General features: G+C 32.7%; 2 protein-coding genes and 1 long non-coding RNA gene across 3 annotated transcripts; 2 read left to right on the forward strand and 1 right to left on the reverse strand.

Annotated features, from left to right (window-relative positions):
• The first annotated feature begins 2,112 nt into the window (after positions 1-2,112).
• Positions 2,113-3,791, forward strand: LOC141668807 (uncharacterized). The gene is made up of 2 exons (XR_012553215.1): positions 2,113-2,300; positions 3,303-3,791. It is a non-coding gene; the product is annotated as an uncharacterized LOC141668807 (long non-coding RNA).
• Positions 3,792-5,887: 2,096 nt separating this feature from the next.
• Positions 5,888-8,336, forward strand: LOC141664841 (putative LRR receptor-like serine/threonine-protein kinase At3g47570). Its single transcript, XM_074470797.1, has 4 exons — positions 5,888-6,137; positions 6,243-6,351; positions 6,590-7,641; positions 7,759-8,336. The coding sequence occupies exons 1-4, from the start codon at positions 5,888-5,890 to the stop codon at positions 8,160-8,162; spliced, it is 1,815 nt and encodes a 604-aa protein (XP_074326898.1). The 3' UTR covers positions 8,163-8,336.
• Positions 8,337-8,903: 567 nt separating this feature from the next.
• Positions 8,904-10,488, reverse strand: LOC141667466 (glycine cleavage system H protein, mitochondrial-like). Its single transcript, XM_074473972.1, has 4 exons — positions 10,235-10,488; positions 10,079-10,167; positions 9,467-9,637; positions 8,904-9,355 (listed from the first exon to the last, which is right to left on the reverse strand). The coding sequence occupies exons 1-4, from the start codon at positions 10,347-10,349 to the stop codon at positions 9,227-9,229; spliced, it is 504 nt and encodes a 167-aa protein (XP_074330073.1). The 5' UTR covers positions 10,350-10,488; the 3' UTR covers positions 8,904-9,226.
• Positions 10,489-10,732: the final 244 nt, after the last annotated feature.

Genomic DNA, 10,732 nt, shown 5'->3' on the forward strand with positions numbered 1-10,732 from the left:
TCCTTGAAAACGTGTGTTTGTTTCCAAAGTTAAATTAAAAAAAATAAATTAAAACTGATAAACTGATTTTCCTTTATTTTTAAAATATTTTTACTCGGATTCTCAATAATCATTTGTACAATTTATCGGCAATATAAAAGAAAAGAAATAATTGTTTTAGCTTCTTTCTACAAACTAACTAAAGGAAAGTTTAAAATTACCTAGGTATCGCTTATCAACTTTTCCTTCCTTTTGTATCCATATATATCAATCATAAATCATTACAATTTCATCTTTTCATATCAATCAATTAATGTAGTGAAAAATAATTAAAGATTATGAATCAAGTTTTTGACCACCAAACATTAGAAACTCCTGTAGTTGTGGTACAAGGTCATCGTTAAATGACATAATATTAATATTATTACTTTTAGGTTCATATTTTTCACATAATAATTTATAAGTTATTAACAATTATTGAACTTTTATATTTTTAAAAGCCTCAATAGCAATAACTAATTTTCGTGCGTCAAGATATATCTTAATCTTGATTTGGAGGTGGTAATAATAATGAGAGAAATGTGTTTTTATTATAAGTTATGTTATATTAATATTAAATATTAAATATATTAACTTCATTTATTTATTTTTACTTTTAAATTATAATTATATTATTTATACATTTTTTTGTTAATATCTTATCATGTTTTTTGTTTCAGACTTGAATTTAAAGGATGTGATGGACCGCTTTTTGCCGAGTGAAATTATTAGTTATCATCAAAAATCTTAAGGATTTAAAATTGCCAATATATTCGATAAAATATTAAGACCATAGTATTTTTAAATGCGTAGTGGTATTGGATATTGGATCTTTTAACCGGTTCATTGAATATTTGTGGTGGGAATTCATAAAGCATTATAAATTTTATTTATATTTATTAGCAATTTATCAATTTTATGTCTTTCATTTATTATACAGTAATGCACGCACAATTTGTTTTAGTGATGTAATTTCACTAACATAATTAATTTAAAAATATTTTTAACAAATTTAAAATTTACTCCATGTACATTTTTATAATCGTAAATAATTAAATATAATTATGTGTTTCAACATACTAATTCAAGGATTAGACACCTATGTCAATCTTTGCATTTTTTTTAACAATACAAAGATATGATGAATTTTGCGATATTGCACTTAAAAAATTTTAAAATAAATTTTGTATATTGCAAAAAATTCAGCACGGGCTATATTACTAGTTTCTCATATAATATTCCCATTTGTATTTGAGATTATTTGAATGGCCTTATGTCTGACCATCGTCACCTCCGATCATTTTAATACAAAAATTTAAGTTTGATTCAACAACTAATTCAATAATTAATTATTCCAAACTATGATCCAAATTTTTAACACCGCCACGTTCCAAATGTTTTTTTATATATTATAATACATGAATTTTATAATAACTATTTATTCTTAAATTTAATATTTAATCATTATCAAGTCATTATATTATATTTGATAAATTAGTTAAATCAAAGATAAAAAATTTTAATATACGTAAAATAATTAAAATTATATACTTAATTACTGAACACACATTTGTTTCATTAATTAACATATAAAATATCATTAACATTCATTAATTAATTATAAATTAATTTTAAATATAATAAATTGAAAATATACGAATAACAAAATTATTGTTTTATATTAAAATAATGTTGAATTAAAATTTGAAACGATAGTGATGCAAATTTTGATCAACATTTATATCATATAATTGGAGAAAAAATTGAGATACTCGTCCCACAAGTTGGATCTTTGTATTACTATTACTACTACTGTTAGAGATGCTGTAATAATTTAAATAAATAATATATATACTTATCAGATATTTAAATATAATTAGAATGATACAATTAAATAAACCATAATAATAAAAAGAACTTCCAGCAAAATACCCAATTCAGCTAAGTTTATTATTATAAACAAGTGGGATAATATTCCAAGCTAATAAGTCAAAAATGCTGACCAGGCACCAACTAGATTTTGTCCAAGTACGAAAAGTATCCGGAAAGCTAGTCTCGTGAGCACTAGTATATAAATTAACAACGTTAGCCTCGCGGAAAAAAAAGAAAGAATACAATTAGTACAAAAGAAGAGACTGGAAGAATATTAATAAATAAAATAATTATCAATAAATAAAAAAGAGCCTCTAAGAATAAAAAAAGGCCAATAAATAGAGGGTGTTTTCCTGCAAAGAGGACAGAAGAAAGTGCGGGGTGTCATTACCAACTTGATATTCACCAAGGTACACACCCTTTTCTCCATTCTTTTCTCTTTTTTATTCATATATTTTATCTTCTGTTTATTAATCTTGATTTTTATTTTTTGTAAATTTTAAGAACATGGATATGTTATTGATTGATGGGTTTGATTCAAGAATTGCTACAATCTTGGTTTGGATTAGGATTTATGTATGGGGGTTAAATTTGAGTTGGGGGTTGAAAAGAATTTAATTTTTGATGTTCTTGGTGAATCTTTAGCTAGATACATATACATATGTGTACTTTTATGGTATGGGTTAATAAGATTTGTTGCAAAATTCAAGCCTTTTCAAGAATTTGATGGTGCTAACTTACTTTTAAGAAAAAAGATGCTGTCTTGATTATGAAAAGTCAGTTTTTTTTTAACAAAGATTGTGTTAAGTTAATTCTTTTGATTGGGATAAGTAGTGCTGGTAGAATTGTTTTATCAGTTTTGGATTAAACAATTTCTGTAATTTGTCTGAAAAAGAAGACCTAATTGAAACCCGTACTTTATTTTAAGCAATTGAGATACCGATTTTACTTGATGTATGTCGAATTTGTTATAAGTATGCATATGTAAAAGAACTTGATTAGCGTATATAATCATGTTGGTAGGATACCAATCGACGGTGAGCATTCATATTTAACAAACAGTAGGCTGTATGTCAGAAGTTCTTGAATAATTGTAGACCCAATATCTTTGTTTGATTGGCATCCTTGTGGGATAAAGATTCTTAACTCTTGGAGATATATAAGTTGGTAATCAGTTAAGCAGAATAGAATCTTGATCTATAATTTACATTAGTAATGCGAATAAAAAAAATCAGTATTAGCTTCTTCGTTGTATAATTTGTCACCGAATTGGGAGAGTAAACTGGCAAATGGTTTTTTGAAATATAAAGGGAAATTATTGAACATGGAGTGTTAGTGGATGATCTTTTTATTCGTTCCATGTATATTACAAGAAATTTTGTTTAATGTAATTTCATGTTTTTGGATTTCAGGAAAAGCTTTACATTTTATGGATAACAGAGCTTATTGTGAGGAGTCATCATTGGAGCTGATTAGAGAGTTGCTAATCACCATCTCTTACTCCGTACCAGACAAAAAAATTGATTCTGGTGCATTTGAGACCTTTGAGGACGAAGACAAGGCTGTTAAAATAGACACTGACGAAGTTGATGATATAAGGTCCAAGTTGATTTCGATTTCTAGTAAGCAATCACCAGACTCGAATCTGACTAGGTGCAATGGGCACCCATGAGGGTGGTATATAAGATAGTTCGTATGGTGGGAGATGCTTGAACTTTTCATTATTTGTAGAACTCCCTTGTGCATGTAAAAGTTTGTTTTAGTCCGCTCTTTTGTTATATGCTTCTGGTGGCTGGTAATGTGAAATTACATGGAGTTGCATCTCCGCAAAATCGTACAACTGTATGACAGAACCAATATGAAATTCTCCTTTTATAACAGAAGTTTTGAAATTTGTTTCAGATTCCTCTCCATGCAAAAGTCAGCTTAATTGTGTCTTTATTGTTTTTGCCCTGTTTTTGTTGTGATCAACTGGATGATCACTAGGCTGGAAAAAGTTATCAGAGCACAGAGTGTTCTAGTACTGTCATTTAATCAGGAATTTTTGGGTATATCTATATTCAGTATATTCTTTGAATAGCTCTTTGCTGCTGCTTGTGAAGACATTTTTGCTTAGGTCTCCTCTATTTACCTTGGGGCAGCTCATCACTTCTCTCCCAGTAGTCATTGCAAGGGGTGATTTTTTGCAAGAAAAACATCCTAGGAAGTATACTTTGAGATTAGGCATTTTTACGTGCCCGATACTTACTGAATTCACTCAATTCAACTACTTTAGAACACATATTACTTGAAAATTTGCAGTAGCAAACAATCTTAACATTCAATTAGATAGATAGTTGACTCGATCTGACCCATTTTTTTCTCTGAATAATTCTATTGCAAATGTAAGAGCTTAAAATTGAAACTGCTTAGGGTTATATTCAATTGGAATTTTGAAGGATTTTTATGGATTTTAAAAATCATGGGGTATTCAATTTGGATTTGAAATAATCCTTTAAAATCTGAAGGTATTCAATAAGGATTGGAAAAAGTTTTTTAAAATCTAAGTATATTCAATTTAGATTTAAAAAAATCAATCAAAATTTGGTGATATTCAATTTGGATTTTAAAAAATCCATCAAAATCTGATGGTATTCAAAAGTCCATGGATTTTTTTTATTTAAAAAAGTTGTGAATTTTGATGGATTTGCTAGTACATTTTTAATATCTTGAAATCTCTTCAAAATGCATGAGATTTTGATGAATTTTTAAAAAACTCCACAAAATCTGCAAGACTACAAGATTTTGGATCAACTCCATCAAAATCCACGAAAAATTAAAATCAACGAAAATCTTTTAAAATTCATAAATTATTAACAATCCTTTAAAATCTTTCTGGTTAATCAAGTATTTTGGGTTTACCCTATCAAGGATCCGTGTCACCGTCGTCTAGACTTTCTTTTCTCGGTCCACAAGTACTTATTACTGGTAGATTAGGAGGTGTCCCCGTATTTATTGCAGACAGCCAGACATTACAAATTATGTGCATTCTCTTGTATAATTTGATTTAATCATCTTTATAAGCTGTTTGTTTTAGTCATTTCTTTGAATCACACCACAATGATTTTGCATTTTAACATCTTCTTAATTTCAATATTAGCAGCCTCTTCAAATTGTATAACCAGTGTTTCCGCGGAATTCTCAAGTAATGTCACTGACCAACAAGCTTTGCTTTGTTTCAAGGCTTCAATAACAGATCCAGTTGGTGCGCTGAGCTGTTGGAACCATTCCATCCACTTGTGTCAATGGAAAGGCATTACATGCAGCCGTAGGCGCCAGAGAGTAACGGTGCTAGACCTCTCGTCTCAACAACTGGATGGTACTTTGTCTCCTTATATTGGAAACCTCTCCTTTCTCAGAGTAGTTCAACTTGTTAGAAACAACTTTCGAGGCTCAATCCCAGAAGAAATTGGTAATTTGTATCGCCTACAGTACCTTCACCTGGGAATTAATTCATTTCAAGGTGGCTTTCCAATGAATTTAAGTCACTGTTCAGATATTAGAAATATCAGTATAGAAGAAAACAATCTCGGAGGAAACTTACCAACTGAATTCACATCTTGGTCTAAACTTGTTGCGTTTAATGCAGCTAAAAATCATTTCACTGAATATATCATCTCTTCGTTTCCTTGATATAGGCATAAACAATCTAACAGGGAGCATACCATTAGAATTTACTCACCTCTTAAGATTAAAGTCTCTTCGATTGTCCGCGAATGTTTTGTCAGGTACATTCCCTCTGCCACTTTACAACAAATCTGCTCTCTCTTACGTTAACCTAGCTGTAAATTAATTACAAGGAACGCTTCCGGATGATTTGTTCTTCATTCTTCCTAACCTTCGAATATTCTATGCTGCAAAGAACAATTTTTCTGGGCCTTTTCCACCATCCATAACTAATGCTTCAAAGCTTCTTTATTTTGACATATTTTCTAACAACATTAGAGGTCCTCTACCGATGAATTTAGGACACTTACCGAGTCTTGAATGGCTAAACCTGGGCTATAATCAACTTGGACATAATCAGCCACCTAGTGGCTTGAGCTTCCTTGCTTCTTTGGTCAACAGTACCCGTCTAGAGTTTTTGGGTCTAGAAGCAAATGATTTCAGTGGGGAGATCCCAAATTGCATTGCCAATCTCTCGACAACATTAGATCAATTGGTCTTGTCCTATAATTACATCTATGGAACTATACCCCGGGGAATTGGTAAGTTCTCGAATATTACATATCTTACATTCTATCAAAACATGTTACAAGGAAGTGTTCATGAATCAATTTGTAAGTTATCTAAGTTAGGTAGTCTGTCACTAGGTTTTAACAACCTCTCAGGAGTAATTCCAGCTTGCCTAAGCAACATTACAGGATTACTTCTCCTCAGTTTGGAGAGTAACATGTTTCACGGAAGAATACCTGCATCACTGTTTAATATCTCATCTTTAGAAGGATTAGACCTTCACAGCAACCACCTCAGCGGGGTGATACCTGAGAATATTATAGGACTTTCTCATATTATTGGTCTATACTTGGATCAAAATCTATTGACAGGGCCACTACCATCCAACTTCGGAAGCTTAATAAAACTTGTTAACCTAAATGTTTCGGACAATGAACTGGCGGGAGAAATACCAACTAGTCTGGGTGATTGTGTAATGTTGAAGGTACTTTACATGGGAAAAAACCCTTTTTGAAGGTAGCATTCCATCTTCTTTCAAAGCTTTAAGAAGTCTTGAAGTATTAGACATTTCAAGTAACAATATATCAGGGAATATTCCCCAGTTTCTTGGAGAGTTTGCCCTAGTTCAATTTCTCAATCTGTCGCACAATAAACTAGGAGGTGAGGTGCCTAAAAAAGGTTTGTTCTCAAATGTTAGTGCTTTTTCAGTGGTTGGTAATTATCGGCTTTGTGGAGGTATTGAAGCATTGCAATTGCCTTCTTGTCCTCCAAACATATTAAAGACTAAGAAAGAAGAGTTTCCATGGAGACTAATACCCCTTGTTGTTCTTCTACCTCTTGCTACCTTGTTGGCATGTCTTACCTTTGTTTTCTGTCGAATCAAGAAGTCCAAGCAGCAGAATGGACCGGTCTTTGTTTTTCAGGACACCAAATACCCTAGGCTTTCGTATCAAGATCTTACATTAACAACACTTGGATTTTCCCAAAACAATTTGTTAGGTCAGGGAGGATATGGTTCTGTGTACAAAGGAATTCTCGAATCAGAATCACTGCAACAGATTGTTGCTGTGAAAGTACTAAATGTTGAAGCACACGGAGCCAACAAAAATTTCTTGGCAGAATGTGAAATGCTAAGGAATATTCGCCACCGGAATCTCATCAAGATCATTACAGCTTGCTCTAGCACTGATATTACGGGCAACGACTTCAAGGCATTGGTTCTTGAGTTCATGAAAAATGGGAGTCTAGACAAGTGGTTACATCCAAGTCCATCTGGTCAAGAGAATAAGAAAAACCTGTCTCTATTCCAGAGGCTAAATATTGCCATCGATATTGCATTGGCGTTGGATTACCTACATCATCAGTGTCCCACAAAAATCATTCACTGTGACATAAAGCCAAGTAATATTCTTCTTGATGAGGAATTTGTTGCTCGCCTGAGCGATTTTGGTTTATCCAGATTTTTTTTAACAAGTGTAGGTCACACACAAACAAGTTCAATCGGTGTTCGAGGAACTGTTGGATATATACCCCCAGGTAAGTAGTTCTGTATTATTATTGTTTTTCTTCAGTTTTTAAGTCACATGTGTATAAAGGATTATATTTATTTACGGAACATGAACCTGTGCCAACAATAATTCTTTTGTCGTGTAGAGTATGGAATGGGTGGCAAGGTATCTGCAGAGGGAGACGTGTATAGCTATGGAATTCTTTTGCTAGAAATGTTCTCTGGGAAAACACCTACAGGAAGCAGCATATTAATGGATCACGCTAATAACCTTCATCATTATGTGAGGAAGGCCCTTCCTCACAGAGTGATGGACATTGTTGATCCGCGGATTAAAGTACAAACAGAGGATCACAACTTCCTGGAGGATAAATCACTTATCAGGAGTAACATATTAAGTAGGATGGAAATTTGTCTGGCTTTGATTTTTGAAGTTGGGATTTTATGTTCAGTTGAAATGCCAAAAGAACGCATTTGCATTAGTTTTGCTATAAAGCAGCTGCATTTAGCCAGAGACAAACTTCTGCTGCACGGCTGTAAGCAGCTTTAGAGTGGAAGTTTAAGTCTCTATCTCTCTCACCCAAAAATTTTGTAATGTATATGTGTACTATTAAGAATAAGCAGCTCTATCTACTACTTTCTGTATTACCGTCTATGCCAGAAAAGTTAATACTTATATGAGTAAACTGTCTTGTGCTATTATTCACACAGGTGATATTGATAGAATTTATTTGTCAAGCTTCTTCATATAATATATGACTGAATTAGCTTCTTCGTTCAAATTTATTATTGCTATTGATGTTATCGTATGTTTTCCTGTTTTTATATTGGTTAAGGAACAGAGGATTACCAGTAAGTGTATGCAGATTCACTGCCATTTCAGTCTGCAAATTTTTGCTTAAATCTTTGTACACAATTTATAATGTTTCTCAATTCATTGTTTCAGGCGTGAACGCCTTGGTCCATATGGAAAAGTGGTTAATGTCACGCATTCCTCTGACAAATGGATTGCAAGTCAAAAAGCTCGGATCAAATTAGTAGCATCAGCGTTTCTTTTAAAACTGTAGTGTGTATAACTGTACAAGTACTAGAGTCTACCTAAATTAGAGAGATTTACAAATATGAAATTAAAACATAAAGGTAAATTTGGAACTTTGAGAACATTACGAGTTCATACAACTACCATTTAGTGATATGTTACCAATTGTCAATGACCAGTGCAAACACAGATTTTACATAAATGGAGGTCGTATACAATGCACAAAACTACCGCACCATCTGCATATTTAGGTTCTGGAAAAAAGGTGTATATAGCAAACCAGTACAATGCCATATTACAATATATTCGACACAGCCTTAACTGCTCCTGAATGTATTATTTTAACATAGAATGGGTCAATTATTGTCGTTGTAGTATGCATATAATGAGGAAATCGGGCAGCATTAGCTAGAATGAATGCAGGCATTGAAGTGATAATAGGACTGTCTTAATGTACATGAAGCAATATAGTAACAATTAGAAACATCATATTGAGGCTTCCATCTGTTGTCACATTTGAACTTAAACAGCTCAACCAGTTAGTTCATGCAGAAAAACAGACCACAGTGAAGATTTTAGTGTGCAGCATCTTCCTCTTCACAGAATTTTGTGTACTCTTTTGGACCCATCAAGGAGTCTAATTCGGAAGGATTGCTTGGCTTCACCTTGATCATCCATCCATCTGCATATGGGCCTGAATTGATCTGCAGATAAATTTGCCCCGAAAAAGAGAGAGAAAATATTTTGTCACAGGAATATAACATTGTTATCGACTGATAGATCATATGCATTCTTGAATCTAACTAGGAAGTTACCAATCCAGGTGTCTCGGTAAGCTTTGTGTTAACTTCAATAACCTCTCCAGATATTGGGGAGTTAACATCACTGGTGGCCTTGACACTTTCCACAGCTCCAAAGCCACTGGCTTGTGTTACTGCTGCACCAGGCTCCGGCAGCTCCACAAACACAACTTCTCCGAGATGGTCCTGTATGTTTATATGTACTCATGTGTCACTGGGATTGTGTTTAACTAGAAAGGTCTTTACTGGTGTCGATTTCCATTCAAATAAAGTACTAGAGTAAAATTATTTTCTTTTAAAAAAGAAAAGACACGAAACCAAGGCAGTTTTCTTTTTCTATAAACAAATTGCAAAATTATATAGTATTTTCATAAAAAGTTGTAGGTTTTCACAGAAAGGTTTATTTACTCAGTAGGTGTGAGGTGTACGTAAATCTAACCTGATTCCGGGACACGACAATATGTTTGTGTTAGAATATGACCATATTAGGATCTTACTCTAATATCTTAAGGTTTTAGAGCAAACTGATGTTAGACGGTTTATATTAGGCATAGCCGCATAATATTAGGCATTACATATTTATAACTTATATGAAATGGCAATGTAAACTAAGAAGTGTATTTGTACCTGAGCATGTTCAGTTATGCCAATAGTAGCCACTGACCCTTCATGCTTCACCCATTCATGTGAACTTGCATACTTCAGTCCATCCAGAACTGCATAAATACATGCACAAATACATTAAATATGTTTAATTATGTAGTTAAAATAAAGGTAAAATACCTGTAGAGAAACATCTGGAGAGTGAAAGAGGTGCTGCAGGGGAGAGATGAGTAGTTGAAGCAGAGGAAAGTTTAAGTGCATTGGCAGCTGAAGAAGCCCACACCCTAAGAGCCATCTTTCTTTATTGATATATATTCTCTTTTCTTTGCTTTGCTTAGTTGATATACTAGGAAAAGAAGAAGGTTTCTTGAATTTGAAGAATATATTTATTTTCCTCACCCTTACCCTATTTGTTATCTTTGATGAATGGTGCACATTCAAAGCCTCATCCTTCTCAACCACACTCTTGCGCACTTCCTACTTCCAACACCAAGCCTCACTTGTGTGGTACCATCAACCCTCTCTTTCCCTCCCATTTCATTTTTTTTCTATCCTTATTCATGAATATTTTAGTTCTGGAATAATTTTTAAAAAATATTTTGGCAGTCCAATTTTAAATTCAGATGAGTTATTTTCAAATAATATATTTTATGATAAATACAATAAATATTTTAATTA

The sequence above is a fragment of the Apium graveolens genome, chromosome 6 (genome assembly GCF_009905375.1).
Source record: "Apium graveolens cultivar Ventura chromosome 6, ASM990537v1, whole genome shotgun sequence".
Lineage (NCBI taxonomy): Eukaryota > Viridiplantae > Streptophyta > Magnoliopsida > Apiales > Apiaceae > Apium > Apium graveolens.

What these genes read in the sequence shown, in the direction of transcription:
- LOC141667466 (XM_074473972.1), bottom strand. Translation starts at nt 10,349, where the DNA reads ATGGCTCTTAGGGTGTGGGCTTCTTCAGCTGCCAATGCACTTAAACTT. An exon ending in CTCCAGATGTTTCTCTACAG is followed by an intron (nt 10,168 to 10,234) that starts GTATTTTACCTT and finishes GTATTTATGCAG; the next exon opens with TTCTGGATGGACTGAAGTAT. An exon ending in TTACCGAGACACCTGGATTG is followed by an intron (nt 9,356 to 9,466) that starts GTAACTTCCTAG and finishes ATTTATCTGCAG; the next exon opens with ATCAATTCAGGCCCATATGC.
- LOC141664841 (XM_074470797.1), top strand. Translation starts at nt 5,888, where the DNA reads ATGAATTTAGGACACTTACCGAGTCTTGAATGGCTAAACCTGGGCTAT. An exon ending in AACTATACCCCGGGGAATTG is followed by an intron (nt 6,138 to 6,242) that starts GTAAGTTCTCGA and finishes GTCTGTCACTAG; the next exon opens with GTTTTAACAACCTCTCAGGA. An exon ending in TGTTGGATATATACCCCCAG is followed by an intron (nt 7,642 to 7,758) that starts GTAAGTAGTTCT and finishes TTTGTCGTGTAG; the next exon opens with AGTATGGAATGGGTGGCAAG.